General features: G+C 42.1%; 1 protein-coding gene across 3 annotated transcripts in view; it reads left to right on the forward strand.

Annotated features, from left to right (window-relative positions):
• The window catches only part of grm3 (glutamate receptor, metabotropic 3), a 37,495-nt gene that overhangs the window by 14,321 nt on the left and 5,507 nt on the right, over nt 1-17,667 (forward strand). For all 3 annotated transcript variants that reach the window (XM_037683486.1, XM_037683485.1, XM_037683488.1), the window contains 5 exons: nt 14,576-14,818; nt 14,926-15,115; nt 15,770-16,079; nt 16,187-16,380; nt 16,499-16,631. In XM_037683486.1, the coding sequence (XP_037539414.1) occupies nt 14,576-14,818; nt 14,926-15,115; nt 15,770-16,079; nt 16,187-16,380; nt 16,499-16,631 (1,070 nt within the window). The remainder of the gene's footprint in view (nt 1-14,575; nt 14,819-14,925; nt 15,116-15,769; nt 16,080-16,186; nt 16,381-16,498; nt 16,632-17,667) is intronic.

Here is a 17,667-nt window from a genome sequence, read left to right on the forward strand (position 1 = left end):
GCTTTGTCATATAGCTAAAACACGGTCCCGTCTCAGCTGTAGAACAAGAGAGCTAAAGTGTTAGCCGTCTTGGTAGCCACTAAGGACCGTATCTTTAGCATTTGTGGCCATAGGTGAGGGTAGGAATGTAGAACAGGTAAACAGAGAGCTTTGTCTTATAGCTCAGCTCCCTCAACACCACAACAGACCAGTACAGAGTTTGCAATTCTGCAGCCACTGCACCAATCTGCCTGTTAATCTCATACTCCATTCTTCCCTCACTCGTGAACAAAACTCCAAGATACTTGAACTCCTTCACTTGAGGCAGAACCTCACCTTTGACCCAAAGAGAGCAATCCACCCTTTTCTGACTGAAGACCATGGCCTCAGATTTGGAGGTTCTGATTCTCATCCCTGCGGATTCATACTTGGTTGTAAACTGCTGCAGTGAGAGCTAAAGATAGCACAATGATGCCAACAGGACCGCATCATCTGCAAAGAGCAGAGATGGAATCCTGTGGCCACCAAACCAGAATCCCTCTGTCCCCTGGTTGCACCAAGAAATTCTATCCATAAAAGTTATGAACAGGATTGGTGACAATGAGCAGCCCTGGCGGAGTCTAACTCCCACCCTGAAGGGATCTAACTTACTACTGGCAATGTGAAACAAACTTTTGCACTGCTTCTATAGGGACCAAACAGCCTGTAGCAATGGGTCACCAATCCCATACTCACAGAGCACCCCCCATAGTGTACCCAGAGGAATGCAGTCAAACACCTTCTCCAAGTCCACAAAACACATGTAGACTGGATGGGCAAACTCCCCTGACCCCTTGTGGACCCTAGTGAGGGTAAAAGCTAGTCCAGTGTTTCACGGTTGGACAGAGCCCGCATTGTTCCTCCTGGATCTGAGATTCAACCAGTGATCGGACTTGCTTCTCCAGTACCCCTGAATAGACCTTACCTGGGAGTCTAAGGAGAGTGATGCCCCTATAATTGGAGTACAAGCTATGATCCCCCTTATTGAAAAGGGTAACCACCACCCCAGTCTGGTAATCCAGTGGCACTGCCCTCATTGTCCAAGTGATGTTGAAAAGGTGTGTCAACCAATACAGCCCCACAACATCCAGAGCCTTTAGGAAATCAGGGCAAATCTCATCCACCCCCAGAGCCCTAGCGCCATGGAGCATTTTAACTACCTTGACGACCTCAATCACAGTTACAGACAGACCAACCTTGAAGTCCCTCGATTCAGCTTCCTCCATGGAAGACGTGCAGGTCCACTTGGACTCAATGTCCCCGGCTTCAGCTGGGATGCAGTTAAAGCTCTCTCGGAGGTGTGAGTTGAAGATCTTCCTGACGGGTTCTTCTGCCAGGTGTTCCCAGCAAACCCTCATTACACGTTTGGGTCTACCAGGTCTGTCCAGCATCTTCCCCCACCATCTGATCCAACTCACTAGCAGGTGGTGATCAGATGACAGCTCAGCTCCTCTCTTCACCTGAGTGTCCAAAACAAATGGCCACAAATCAGATGACACAACTACAAAGTCGATAATCGATCTATGACCTAGGGCGTCCTGGTGCCAAGTGCACTTATATACACCCTTATGTTCAAACATGGTGTTCATGATGGACAAACTATGACTACCACAGAAGTCCAACAATAGAACACTGTTTTAGTTCAGATCAGAGAGGCTGTTCCTCCCAATCACATCCCTCTAGGTCACAATGTCATTACCCATGTGGATATTGAAGTCCCCAGCAGAATAAATGAGTCCCCAGCTGGCACACCTTCCAGTACCCCTGCCAAGGACTCCAAGAAGGCCAAATATTCTGAACTGTGGTTTGGTGTGTAGTCACAAACCAACTGCCAGAGCCAGTCTCCCCACCCAAAGGCATAGGGAAGCTACCCTCTCATCTACTGGGGAAAATGTCAACTCATAGGCACCAAGTCAGGGGACTAAAGCCCCTTATCCACGGGGCCTTTTGGGGCTCCTATGTAACTAGTTTGGGCCGATTGCATAGTTTCTCCACAGTGCCTTCAGCGGTGGAACCCGCACGATTTTTGGGACCTACTTCAGAGTAGACCCACACCAGCTCTGTGTCTCTCACCATGGGCAACTCCAGAGTGGAATAAGGTCCAGCCTCAAGGGGATTGTTTCCAGAGCCCATGTTGTGCATTAAGGTGAGGCCAACTAGACATAATCAATACCTCTTAACCTCACACACAAGCTCAGGCTCCTTCCCCACCAGAGGTCACAGTCTATGTCCCAAGAGCCAGTTTCTGTAGGTCAGAGCACCAAGGCCCTTGCCTTCGACCACTGCCCATAACGTCATGCACCTGACTCATATGGCACTTCCTGCAGGTGGTGGGCCCACAGGAAGGCAAGCCCATGGTACTCATTAAGACTGAGCCCGACCAGGCCCCATAGGTAGAGACCCAGTCAATAGGGGCTCTCCAGCGAGCCCCTCCCCTAGGTTTGGCTCCAGAGTGGGGCTGCCATAACCCACGTCCAGGCAAGCGGAACTGAGTTCTTTGCTTCATATTGTTCATAAGAGTCTTCTGAAGAGTCTTTTGGTCCAACTTGCAACTCCCATATACCTACCTGTGAATCTCAACTACCATACTCAACTTCCTGGAATCTGGAAACTCCCCTCCTTAATTAAACCCTAACAATCTATATTCTGCTCCCAAATATACTCGCCTATTTCTTTCTAAGTCACCCTTGTAAATATTGTATGTATTGCAAATAAATGTATTGTTAAATTCATTGTTTCATGAGTCTTCTTGGGTTTCAGATTATCTACTCTGAAAAATCTAATTATACATTGTGTCACACGTGAACTTGGGATGCATTAAATTGCAACCTGTAAATTCAAAAATCCACACTGAAATTGTAGTTGCTCTAAAAGAGTAGTAATAATAGTAATTGTGTACATATTGATTTAAAAATGGTAGCAGCTGAGAGTCATTCACAACACAAACTTGTTTTACTCACAATATCACAAGTTCACACTTACCGTTATTTTTTAGGTTTGACCAAAACAGCTATGACACCCTCACTCATAAGATTCCCTAAACATAAGTAAGATGATCTTAGTTCACAATTATGGTATGACAGATAGTGGGAAATGCTTTCAGGGAACACAATGTGTTTAATTATTCATCTGTAAAATTATACTGAAACTATATTGATATAAATGCAACTCTTCTGTTTTTGTTCCCATTTCCCATGAGCCAAAATACTTTTTCTATGTACACAATAGGCCTTTTTCTCTCAAGTATTGTTCACATGTTTATGTAAATCTGTGTTAGTGAGCACTTTTCAGCGAGTTTTTCCTTTCCACTATTGCAATTTTCTTTGCTCAGGATGTAAGACACTGGTGAAGGTGAAGGTGAAGGTGAAGATTCAACACCATCTGCTGGCTTCCTTAGATAGATAACTTTTACTAAATGGCTTTTAGAATGTGTGAATGTTTGTGTAAAGTGCCCTGAGATGACTTATGTTGTGACTTGGCACTACATAAATAAAAGGAATTGATTTGAATGCTCCTTTGCCGAGATAATCCATCAACCTCACAGGTGTGGCATATCAAGATGCTGATTCATTCAACCTTTATTTATACAGGTTAGTTCCCATTGTTCCTCAAGGAATAATTTACAAGAGAGACCTGTTGATTAGGCAGCATGATTATTGCACAGGTGTGCCTTAGGCTGACCACAATAAAAGGCCGCTCTAAAATGTGCAGTTTTATCTCACAGCACAATGTCACAAATGTCACGAGTTTTGAGGGAGTGTGGTATAATCATGCTGACTGCAGGAATGTCCAGCAGAACTGTTGCTTGTGAATTGAATGTTAATTTTTCTACCAAAGACCATCTCCAAAGACGTTTCAGAGAATTTGGAAGTACATCCAACTGGCCTCACAACCGCAAACCACATGAAACCACACCAAACCAGGACCTCCATATCCAGCATATTCATCTCCAAGATCAACTGAGACCAGCCACCCGGACAGCTACTGCAACATTCAGTTTGCAAAACCAAAGAATTTCTGCACAAATTGTCAGAAACTCTCAGGGAAGCTCATCTGCATGCTCGTTGACCTCATCGGGGTTTCCATTTGAGTGCAGTTCATTGTTGTAGCCAACTTGAGTGGGCAAATGAGCACATTCAATTGTATATGGCATGTTGGAGAGGTGTTCTTTTCATGTATGAATCTCAGTTTTAACTTTCGGCCTTGTACGGCAGATAGCAAATAGTGTGTATGATGTTGTGTGGGTGAGCAATTTTCTGATGTTAACATGGTGAATCGAGTGGCCCGTGGTGTCTGTGAGGTTTTGTATGGGCAGGAGTATGTTATGGACAACAAACACAATTGCATTTTACTGATGGAATTTTGAATGCACAGAGACACTGTGGCAAGGTCCAGATGGCCGTTGTTGTGCTATTTATCCACGAACATCACCTCATGTTGCAGCATCATAACGAACAACCCCATGTTGCAAGGATCTGCACACAAGTCATGGAAGCTGAAAACATCTCAGTTCTTGCGTGGCCAGCATACTCAGCAGACATTTAACAATTTCCTGCGGGATCAATAAAGTTCTTATCATGTCTCTCATCGAGCATGTTTGGGATGCTCTGGATCAGCATATACAGTATGACAGTGTGTTCCATCCATTGTCTTTTATCCGTTTCTTCCATTTTGGGTCACAGGGGTCACCGATGTCCGTGTCCAGCAATCACTGTGCGAGGGGCGGGGTACACCCTGGACAGGTCGCAAGTCCATCACAGGGACACATAGAGACAAACAATCATTCACTCTCTCACTCACACCTAGGGACAATTTAGAGTTACCAGTTAGTCTAACATGCATGTTTTTGGTCTGTGGGAGGAAACCAGAGTACCCGGAGAAAATGCACGCATGCATGGAGAGAACATGCAAACTCCACCCAGAAAGGCCCCCGGACCGGGATTTGAACCAGGGACCTGCTCGCTGAGAGGCAGCAGCTCTACCAGTTGTGCCACCGTGCTGCCCACATTTTGTTCCAGTTTCTGAAAATATCCAACAACTTCACACAGCCATTGAAGAGGAGTGGATCAACATTCCACAGGTCACAATCAACAACCCAATCAACCCTATGTGAAGGAGATGTATTGCACTGCATGAGGCAAATGGTGGTCATTCCAGATACTGACTTGTTTTCTTAAAACCAACTTAAAAACTTGCTGAAAATTGCTCACTTACACAGATTTGCACAAATTTGTGAACAATATTTAAGAGAAAAGGGCGTATTGTGTACATAAAGGTCCTTCTCAAAAAATTAGCATATTGTGATAAAGGTCATTATTTTCCATAATGCAATGATAAAAATGAAACTTTCATATATTTCAGATTCATTGCACACCAACTGAAATATTTCAGGTCTTTAATTGTTTTAATACTGATGATTATGGCATACAGCTCATGAAAACCCAAAATGCCTGTCCCAAAAAATTAGCATATTTCATCCCACCAATGAAAGACAAGTGTTTTTAATACAAAAAACACCAACCTTCAAATAATCATGTTCAGTTATGCACTCAATACTTGGTCGGGAATCCTTTTGCATGAATGACTGCTTCAATGCAGCGTGGCATGGAGGCAATCAGCCTGTGGCACTGCTGAGGTGTTATGGAGGCCCAGGATGCTTCGATAGCGGCCTTAAACTCATCCAGAGTGTTGGGTCTTGCATCTCTTAACTTTCTCTTCACAATATCCCACAGGTTCTCTATGGGGTTCAGGTCAGGAGAGTTGGCAGGCCAATTGAGCACAGTAATACCATGGTCAGTAAACCATTAACCAGTTCCAAAAAAGTTCAATCTGGTCCTCTGGACATTAAAAAAAAAAAAAAAAAAAAAAAAGGCAAAAAAATCTAGAAACGTTTCGTCTCTCATCCAAGAGACTTCCTCAGTCAGCAGCAAACTGGTTGATCCACTCTGAGAAGGTGCTATTTAAGAGACTGAGCTGAAAACAGCACCTCAGACTGAGGAAGTCTCTTGGATGAGAAACGAAACGTTTCTAGATTTTTTTGCTTTGTTTTGTTTTTTGGTTTTTTTTGAATGTCCAGAGGACCAGATTGAACTTTTTTGGATTTTTGTACCTGGATTATTGAGCATGCATCAGGACATTAACCAGTTGTTTTAGCACTGTGAGCAGGTGCCAGGTCGTGCTGAAAAATGAAATCTTCATCTCCATAAAGCTTTTCAGCAGATGGAAGCATGAAGTGCTCCAAAATCTCCTGATAGCTAGCTGCATTGACCCTGCGCTTGATAAAACACAGTGGACCAACACCAGCAGATGACATGACACCCCAGTGACTGTGGAAACTTGACACTGGACCTCAAGCAATGTGAATTATGTGTCTCCTCTCTTCCTCCAGACTCTGGGACCTTGATTTCCAAAGGAAATGCAAAATTTACTGTAATCAGAGAACATAACTTTGGACCACTCAGCAGCAGTCCCAGGCGAGATGCTTCTGACGCAGTCTCTTGTTCAAAAGTGGCTTGACCTGGGGAATGCGGCACCTGTAGCCCATTTCCTGCACACGCCTGTGCACGGTGGCTCTGGATGTTTCTACTCCAGACTCAGTCCACTGCTTCCGCAGGTTCCCCAAGGTCTGGAATCGGCCCTTCTCCACAATCCTCCTCAGTGTCCGGTCACCTCTTCTCGTTGTGCAGCGTTTTTTGCCACACTTTTCCCTTCCCACAGACTTCCCACTGAGGTGCCTTGATACAGCACTCTGGGAACAGCCTATTCGTTCAGCAATTTCTTTCTGTGTCTTACCGTCTTGCTTGAGGGTGTCAATGATGGCCTTCTGGACAGCAGTCAGGTCGGCAGTCTTACCCATGATTGCGGTTTTGAGTAATGAACAAGGCTGGGAGTTTTTAAAAGCCTCAGGAATCTTTTGCAGGTGTTTAGAGTTACGTCGTTGATTCAGATGGTTAGGTTAATAGCTTGTTTAGAGAACCTTTTCATGATATGCTAATTTTTTGGGACAGGTATTTTGGGTTTTCATGAGCTGTATTCCATAATCATCAGTATTAAAACAATTAAAGACCTGAAATATTTCAGTTGGTGTGCAATGAATCTGAAATATATGAAAGTTTCATTTTTATCATTACATTATGGAAAATAATGACCTTTATCACAATATGATAATTTTTTGAGAAGGACCTGTATAAAAAGTCTTAGATCTTTGAGTTCAGCTCATAAGAAATGGAAGCAAAAATAAAAGTGTTGCGTTTTTATTTTTGATCTGTGTAGAATTTTGGGATTAGAGAAAGAAAGGAATAACAACTTCCCTAATGTCTCTCCCTAATTTCCTTTATTTTTATGTTCCTTCATTTCTCCTTGCTGCCTATATTATGCCTGTCGTCATTCACAGAATCTGTACTGATGAGAGTTTGTCGACAATACAGTTTACCTGAATAAAATAGCTTTTTTTCTGTTGGTTACTCCTGAATAGCTTCTCCTTGCTGCTCCCTCTCTCAGCTGTACTGTATACATCCTTCCACCTACAGTGTGAGAAAATAAGCTGAGGTAAACTGAGGTTTAACGCTGAGTTTAAATTCTGCAGCAACCGCAGTGCTCTCAGTGTGAACTGGAAACTCTTCAAATCTCTCATATCTTCTTCTCTTTTATCCATGCGTGATAGTTGCATTTTTTTTTTTATTATATTCAAGTTTAATCTCTATTTATGTTTTTAGATAGTATGAAGAAGCAATTGCTACTCTCATTAGATTTATCAACATCATACAGCGTCTTTGCTGTTTAGGCTGTTTTGTGGTGTATTTACAGTATATGTATTGCGTTGTGTGGTTTGGATAATGTTTTCATTCGCAGCTCTCTTCATCTAGTCTCATCTCGCTAGTTGCTATGGTAATAAAGCCGACACTATTGCCAACTGTTAAGGTGATCTGGTAGATCACAGGAACTGCTCCATACCAACTCGCAGTAGACAAAGAGGAGATGTTGGTGCATTTTTATGAGTTCTCACTGCCCACTTTAAACACAAAACCCAGACGCTAGTGAAAAAAAGGCACATCTAGGAAAAAAATGTTAAAAAATGGCTTCTTTTTTTTTACAAAAGGTGGCTTGAAATGCTTGCTATTTTGCGGGTGTGAAATTGCAGACACCCCCAACCCACACACTTCTCAGAGCCATCATTCAACTCCCACCCACCACCCCGATCTGCAGCAAACAGATCAGTATATACACACATGCATGCAGGTTTCTGTTCAAATAGTCGTGATAGATGTGATATTCCCCCCCTCTCTGCATGATGTGTGTGTGCGGGGGGTGTGCATGTGTGTGTGTGTGTCTTTGTTTGATATGTCTGTGTTAGCAGAGGCGGTGTGCCTTCAGGGCCATATCAAGCACACATCTCGCTCGCTGGCGAACAACCTTCACTCATTCTCTGCCTTGTTTTCTCTTGACTCTATCTCTGTCTCTGTCTTTTCTGTCGCTTATTCCCTCCATCTTCATCCCTCCATCTTTCTATCTCTCCATCGCTTTCCCTTCTCTCACCAAGAAAAATATCCAAATTTCTCTACAATCATCTAAAAGAGCAGTGCATCCCACACAGACTTCACAAGTTTGTTCTTCTTCTTCAAATGCCTCTCTGCACTGGTCTGCTCCTCCTCCTCTCCTTCACTCTACTCATCTTTCCGGCCTTCCTTCACCTATTCTATTGATTCTTGCCTCAAAAGGTATTCCTTTTCCATTAGTTTCTCACTGTTTGCCTGTGCTATTTCCTTTATTTCCTCCCCACTTGTATTCATCCACCCTTCTTCCAGTGTCACTTTCCTCCTTTCTGTGGCCTTATCTTGTCTCTCTGCTCATCCTCCATCCCAGCATCTCCTCCTTAAGGTCTGGGGTTTCTTTCTTTTGTCGCTTCTCTCTCACCACCTTTGTTTCAGTCAAGCCTCCTCTGCTTCAGTCTTATACATTTCTCTCCCTTTCTAGACCTACAGACCCTATCTGTCTTTTTGTATTCCCTCATGGCCTGTTGCTGCATGACCCAGCCAGTGCCTCAATCCCTTTGGACCTAATCTGCAGGGAGAACAAATATGGCTAATGTGATCTCTCTGTGCAGGCAATTGGGACATATGAGTGCACAAATGTGCCCATCGCAGAGAGATGTGTCTGTGTTAGTCACTCGCTCACAAAAACAAAGAAGTAAACGCTCTCTATATATGTTTTTATAATTTCTTGTCTTTTAAAATGTTTTCTTCTTACTTATTCCTCCAAAGTCCATTTGCATGCTCCCTGTCTCCCTGCCTTTAATATCAACAGTCCCACTTGGGCCTTGCTTTAGCTCGTCATGGCTGAAGACATAATTAATTTCTCCGCTTCTGAATGAAAAGCCCGCTTTCACCGTCCTTCTAATTAAGCTAAAATAATAAGGTGTTTCTCAAGTTAGTGGACTTGCTTAAGTGTCTCACAAAAAAATTAGGGATCTGGTGATGCCAAGGTTGTCTTAGTTAATCCCATTTTATGATTTTCTTTAGCATTTCTATTGTGTTTGTTCAGTATGCCTGTTGCTTTTCAAAGAAACAAATCCTCTTACATTTTAAACTGAGTGTCTGTGGAAAGGTTATGAACTATAATTAATTGTTCATAAGCTTATTATCCCACTTCAAAAAGCCTGAACTATGCTTTAAATCTAAACAAGTGTTTTTATTACTTGCCTGACCCATAAAGGCTCAGTCTTGTGATTTTTAGATCTAAACATACAAATATAGCATCTCAGTCAAAGTTCAGGACATACTCAGTCCATGCTCAATAATCCAGGTATACAATCCAACATTTTTCAGTCAGGTCATCAGGACAGTTTCTTTTTTTGTGTGTGTGTGTGTGTGCTGAAACATTTCACCATCCATCCAGAAGGCTTCATCAGTCAAGGAAACACACAACACAAAACTGATTCTTCCCCCAACAGTTTACTCCAAAGTGGAACAAACCAGTTATGTTGGTGCTAAGATGGTCTCTTTGGCACACCCCCTCCTCCGATGCCGGCCCTCTTCCTCTTCAACAGTCATGTCAAACTGGTTCAAAACAACGTTTCAGCACAAAAAAAAAGAAACTGTCCAGATGACCTGACTGAAAAATATTGGATTGTATACCTGGATTATTGAGCATGAACTTAGTTGTTTTGAACCAGTTTGACATGACTGTCAATGAGGAAGAGGGCTGGCAACAGAGGAGGGGGCGTGCCAAAGAGACCATCTTAGCACCAACATAACTGGTTTGTTCCACTTTGGAGTAAACTGTTGGGGGAAGAATCAGTTTTGTGTGTTTCCTTGACTGATGAAGCCTTCTGGATGGAAGGTGAAACATTTCAGAAAAAAAAAAAAAGAAACTGTCCAGATGACCTGACTGAAAAAATGTTCAGGACATACAGCAATCCTGAGTGAAAATCCTGCTTTGTGTTCTGTTGGACTGAATTTGATCAATTAATAGCATTTTTGAATTGAAAAAGAATCATTCTGTTCAAGCATATATTAAAACCTACAAAAAACTGGCTGCTTTTTAGAAACATTCACCAAATTTACTCCTTTAAATAAGGCTGTCTAAAGAGTTCAAGGTAGCATAATACAGGCTGGTATGTACCTGGTACTTCTGGGGTATATGTCTAGTATGTACCTGATGCATCCCTTATAAATGCCAGGCTATATATTTAGCTGTGTTGTTGCAGGAAAGTCATTTTGTTGCCTATCCAGTCCAACTAGTTTTTTGTTGTGTTTTTTTTCCCTAAAACTCATAAACACAGTAACTGTAAAGTATTCTTATTCCTATTCTTTTTCTTTTGGCTTTTCCCTCTTCAGAGGTCGCCACAGTGCTTCATCCTCCTCCATCTCACTGTCCTGTACATCTGCTGTCCTCACTACAACTACATCCATGTCCTCTCTAACTGCATCTATGTCTCCTCTTTGTCTTTTTCCTGGCAGCTGCATTTCTAACATCCTTCTAACAATATACCCACTGTCCCTCCTCTAGACATGTCCAAACATCTCAGTCTGCCCTCTATAACTTTATCTCCCAGTTCTTCAACTTGTGCTGTACCTCTGATGATTTCGTTCCTAATCTTATCCATCCTTGTCACTCATAAGGAGAACCTCAACATCTTCATTTCTGCCACTTCCAGTTCTTGCTCCTGTCTTTTTGTCAATGCCACTGTCTCCAGACCATACAATATAGCTGGTCTCACCACTGTCTTGTAAACTTTTCCTTTGACCTTTGCTGACACCCTTTAGTCACAAATCACTCCTGAAACTTTTCTCCATCCACTCCATTCTACCTGGACTCTCTTCTTCACCTCTTTACCCCACTCCACTTTTTCCTGGATAGTGGACCGACCCAAAGTACTTGAAGTCCTGCACCTTTGTGACCTCTGCTCCTTGTAGCCTCACTGTTCCACCTGTCTCTCTCTCATTCACACACATGTACTCTGTCTTACTATGTCTGACTGTCCTTCCTCTTCTTTCAAGTGCATACCTCCACCTCTCCAAGTTCTCTTCCACCTGTTCCCTGTTCTCACCACAGATCACAATGTCATCTGCAAACATTATCGTCCATGGGGATTCCTGCCTGACCTCATCTGTTAGTCGATCCATAACCAGAGCAAACAAGAAGGGGCTCAGAGATGATCCTTAATGCACTCCTACCTCCACCTTGAAGCTATCTGTGACTCCTACAGCACATCTCACCACTGTCCTGCTGTCCTCATAAATATCCTGTACCAGTCTAACATACTTCTCTTCCACTCCAGATTTCCTCATGCAATACCACACCTCCTCCCTCGGCACCCTGTCATATGCTTTTTCTAAATCCACAAAAAACACAATGGAGTTCTTTCTGATGCTCTCTGTACTTCTCCTTTAGCATCCTCAAAGCAAATATTGGTAACTGTAATAAAGTAATTACTTTAAATCTTTATATAGTACAATTGGTATGTGCCCCTTGCCAGTTCTTTAAGCAATCTAGATACTAATGTGGGTCATTCACAATGCCTTACAAATTGTATGTTAAGTGTACAATAGTAACAGCCGCATATTTTTGATCAATTGTGCTTGATTAAATTATTAAAAGCCCTTCTATAAAAGAGATTTTCAGAGAAATACTGATGGAGCATGTCTATTTTTAAAAGTTTACCAAGAGAAAGCATCTTCTCTTGAAAACAAACAGAGCAGCACAGAATGGGTTTGCACAGATGCATCTGAACAAACTGCAAGACTTTTGGAAGAACGCCTTTTGGCCAGACGAGAACAAAGTGGAAATGTTTGGCAAGACTGCACAGCACTGCTTTTGGTTAAAAATAAATAAATGAATAAAATTAAAACAAACAAAAAAAAACCAGCATATCAGCACAACTACTTTATAGCAAATGGGTAATAAAAGCAGATGAATAAGAGGTCTACTCAAGATTAAGATTAGGGTTTTCTTCTTAAAAGTCTAATATTCACATCAACATAAAACAATAGCTGAAATCTAAAGTAAAAACTGTCAAAGCTCAGTCCACTTCATTAACTTTTAACAGATTTAGTGTTGTAACAACAACAAACAAAAATCCACTTTGGCCACACATTTATGTTTACATCAAGTCAGCAGTTTATCAGCAGAGTTTCAGGGTTTTTCTTTTCTGGATTAACAACACATCAGACCAAGAAATCTACCTTGGTGACAAGAGTTTAAATAGGATGGGAAAAATCATCTGGACTGTGTGCTCTCTTTAGTCAGAAAAGTCTTTCACCGGCTCTAACGTGCACTCTAAGACTCTTTATTTGATAAGCCATTCTGTCAACTCAGCAAGTTGCACATATGTCACAAACCCATACAATCTATTTATCTTACTCTCTGAATTTGATCTACTTTGAGTGAAGTCGTGGACAAACCGTACTGTCAGAGAGGCTATTGTTACATCTGCATTACATTCAATTACCTCATACAGTTAATTAGGCTTCTGCTCCTGTCTCAGGTCTCAGTAACACACAGTTATGATAATTAGCTGGTGGTAGACTCTTCCTGCAGGTCTGTGTGTGTGTGTTAGCGTAAAATAGACTGGCCTGCCGATTACTGAGTGTTATTTAGCAGACTTTATTATCTGGCACTTTGCATATCTCTCAAGATTTTATCATCATACTCTTATTGAAATAACTTTCATTTAGCTGTCACTTAAACATTTAGCCCCAAAATTCAAAGAAGACTTGACACTTGGAATTTCCTGTGACAGAGGGAGCGTGGAGGAAGATAAAGGGTTGCGCTGTCTCCTTGATTTATGGATTTCATAAAGCCTAACCCCCTCTGCTGCCATCCGACTCACCATTCTTCCCCGAACGCACTGAGCTCTCACAACAATGGGGTAGCTTTGGTTCTTGTCAGTGCAGCATGCGTGTACATACCCACATAGACACACAGCAGGGTCAGAGCTTCGGTTCTGTCAGCACAGCCTCCCACTGAGCTCAGAGCAGCACCTCAGCTATCACACTGTAAAGTAAACCCTAATGGGGCTCCATCGCGCATTCGTGTGCACATCCTCACTGACACGAGCTTGCACACTCTTCAGCCTGACAGCTTATTTGCAATCCTGTGTTCTGATTCATTCTGCTGATCTCGTTCACCTCGCATAAAAGAATGAATTTGACCTGCAAATGTTTCGGTTAACCCGAGCAAACAAAGATACAAGGGAAGCAGCTTATGAATGCACCGAGGACGTGGAGTCTTGTTATAGAATTCAGAACCCCAGCCTACCCTGCACTATCCCCATCCACATCATCATTTGACAGGCAGCAGCATATAACACACAGGTCTGCGTGTCAGCAACACCGATTTGATTGCTCTGCTGTAGGGACAGATGTGGCACTGTAGGATAGACGTGCACTTTGTCTGAGTCGAAAGCACCGAGCGTCAGCACTGTTAGGTCCGATGCTGCCAACGACCCACCCAGTCCCAAGTTATTTTCCCTCTGCTTTTTATGGCTTCAGCATCATGCCCATTTTACAATCTCTTCTCTTCCTACATCCTCAGGGTAGATGGTAATCCTTTCAGAACAACATGTATACAAACCCATTTGGCAGCTTCAGCAGTGTGCCTCCCTCACAGAGGAGACACAGAAGCTAATTCAATCATTGAGTGGGTACTTATAACATCACCCGGGGATTAAATCCTATGCCTTTATGACTGTATGGTTTATAGGCAGAGTGTTAATGATGCATTTGGTAATAAACCTTATCAGATAAGATTTTAGGCCAGCAATTTTAAACCTATGTCACCTTGGGGAAGGATGAGAAGTACCTAGCATGTGTCACCCAGCATCCCAGGTATTTTCAGCTTCTTTGCAAACATTTTTAAACTGGCTGGTCCTCTGTGATAAAACAATTATTGTAATGGTTTTCACTCTCTCTACTGGACTCACAGGTTTAGCCGTTCCTTCTTGTCTCTGTTCCCACTCCTGCATCTGAAAAGCATCAATGAGATGAATGCTTGGGATTGTTAAACGTTAATCTTTTGTTTCTTTTTTCTAAACTTCTACTCTTCTCACCCTTCACAGCCCCCTTCTCCCCTCTTGGCAGTGAGACGGTAGTAAAGTTTGACTCCCAGGGGGACGGCATGGGCAGATACAACATCTTCAGCTATCAGCGCTCCGGTGAACGTTACGGTTACGTGCCAGTAGGCGAGTGGGCAGAGAGTCTGAGTCTAAACAACGAGCTGATTCACTGGCCCAGAGAGGTGGCGCCGACCTCGCAGTGCAGCGATCCCTGTGAACGTAATGAGATGAAGAAAATGCAGGCAGGTAGGGGAAGACATTTGAGCTGGTTTTGTTTGCCAAAGCAACACACCAATCTGTAATGTGATTTTCAAAAAAGAACAGATGCACTCTCATTTATTTCTGTTTTCCAGGTGAGTACTGCTGCTGGATCTGTACAGCGTGTGAGCCTCATGAATACCTGGCTGATGAGTTCACCTGCTCACCCTGCGCTCCTGGTCAGTGGCCCACTGATGACCTCACATCCTGTTACGACCTTCCAGAGGACTACATCATGTGGGAAGATGCATGGGCCATTGGTCCAATTACCATCGCCTGTGTAGGGTGAGTGGAAAATAATCCATTGCATCAGATTAATTAAACTGTGCACACAAAACTTCTAAAAGACACTATTCTGTTTTCAGTTTAACAAGCGATACGTCATTGTCAAGGTTCACTAAAGTGCAAAAGATGGATAAATTCTTATTTCCAGGATTAATGACTTCTAAATGAACCATCAAACGCCAGCTGGATGTTGGAATTTGTAGACAGTCCCTAAATCCTTGTTGCACTTCCAGTCTTGTGTTTTCTTATTTTTCCTCATCCACACCTAAAGTAAAATAAGCTAAACACAACAAATTCATTCACATTTTCATAAAACTAGGCAATGGACTTTGGAAGCCTCCCTCACTAACTGACTCCAAATCAAGTATTTTATGTCTTAAGCATGTACCGTATTTTGTTTCCTTAACTTTCAGTGCATTTGATTTCTATAAAACTAAATATAAAAAAAAATATATAGAATAGAAAACAGGTTGATTTATACATGATCAAACAAAAATTCTGAAGTATGTGTTTAGATACCATGAAACTTCAATGCATACAAAGCATAGAGCTTTCACAATATTTTGTTTCCATGGAAATTAAATTTCAAACAGAACATAAGCAGCCTGTTGTCATCCCTGACTGTTTGTGGGTGCACATCTCCTCTGTCTGCAGTTTTATGTGCACCGGCCTGGTGTTCTGGGTATTCGTCAGACACAACAACACCCCCTTGGTGAAAGCATCCGGCAGGGAGCTCTGCTACATTCTCCTCTCTGGAGTCTTCATGTCCTACGCCATGACATTCCTCTTCTTGGCCAAACCCTCTCCTGCTATATGCGCTCTGCGCCGCCTCGGCCTGGGCACATCGTTTGCCGTGTGCTACTCCGCTCTGCTCACCAAAACCAACAGAATCGCCAGAATTTTTAATGGTGTGAAAGATGGAGCAGGCGCAGTGAGGCCACGCTTCATTAGCCCATCTTCTCAGGTGAGCGAGGGGAACGATCCGTCCATCAATCTGCATCACCCAGATGGACGGATAGATTGATAAGCAGGATCTCTGACCTGACTTGTCTATTTTTCCTTCCTTGTCAGGTGTTCATCTGTCTGAGTCTGATCTCCGTCCAGTTGGTGACAGTCTCAGTGTGGCTGCTGCTGGAGGTCCCCGGGACGCGGCGCTTTACGTTGCCAGAACGAAGACAGACTGTCATCCTCAAGTGTAATGTACGTGACTCCAGCATGCTGCTGTCGCTGGGATATGATGTGCTCCTGGTCATCTTGTGTACTGTGTAAGCGTTTCCATTATTTAAATAGCAATCATTATTGCATTAAAAAAAATCAGAAATGCTGCCTTCTGTGCAGGATGTAGATATTCTCTCATATAAATTTGGTGCTTTTTGTTGCCAGGTATGCCTTCAAGACCAGAAAGTGCCCTGAGAACTTCAATGAGGCCAAGTTTATTGGGTTCACCATGTACACAACTTGTATAATTTGGCTGGCCTTTCTTCCTATCTTCTACGTTACATCTAGTGACTACAGGGTATTTTTTTTCTACACATATAAATACATGCAAAAATACTTGATGTCACAGTGATGCTTGTATGCTGTTGTATGCTAAACAGTTTAGTTTTAGTAACCAAAGTATCTGAGTGAAGGTTTGTGAGATACAACAGGATTGTTAGTGTGTTGTAATTTAAAGTCAGAGTTTGTAACCAAAACATTAATTTTAAACAAAATATGTTAATGATTTACTGAAGAAGTATTATTGAATTCAAGTTAAAAAATCTAATACTCCAAAATATTAACATAAAGATACTGTCTAAGTTCAAATAAAATAATATTCTTATTCTCAAAAATCCTTTTACATCCAAAAAATTTAAATAATTAAGTTGGATTCTGGGGGGAAAACTGGAATAAGAAAACATTTTTTGTTGTAAATATTTATGTAGCATATTTAAGTTTGCAAAGTGTAATTTGATGTGACTGTACAAGCATAAAATACAGCAAGCAATCGTATGTATGGGAAGTTTTGTCAACTGGTGGCTCCTGGGCCACATCCGACCCACCAGCTTGTTCCATCTGTCCCACAAATGTTTTATTAATAGTCATTTATGCAAAACCTGATTCATGAAACAGCCATAGCCCATCTTATAAAAGGTTATTGATGACTGATATCACAAAACAAGATCAGGACCAGCTCAGATGCTGAAACACGACAGCAGATAGCATGATGTTAACTCAGTAAGATCAGAGAACAGCGTCACTGCCAGAGCCCTGAGGTTCAGTCTCATTTTAGCTATTTTTACTGAATTAATTCATATTGCCTCACTTGGCATTTATTGTAGTTTGACTTGTTCCATTTTAAATTTCTGTCAACAAAGTTTCCTGATCGAAAAGGAAAACCTGAAAATGTTAATATTTTTAATACATATTAGGAAGGAGCATCTATTTAGAACAAAAGAAGCAGAAATAACTAAAACAGGCCATAATTATAACGAAATAGGCTAAAATGTTCATTATTTAGCATTTAATGTTTGTACTCAAGGATTTTTTTCCTTCCATTAAATGTGCAAGTT

The sequence above is a fragment of the Nematolebias whitei genome, chromosome 10 (assembly GCF_014905685.2).
Source record: "Nematolebias whitei isolate Nwh7 chromosome 10, NemWhi1, whole genome shotgun sequence".
In the NCBI taxonomy this organism is placed as follows: domain Eukaryota; kingdom Metazoa; phylum Chordata; class Actinopteri; order Cyprinodontiformes; family Rivulidae; genus Nematolebias; species Nematolebias whitei.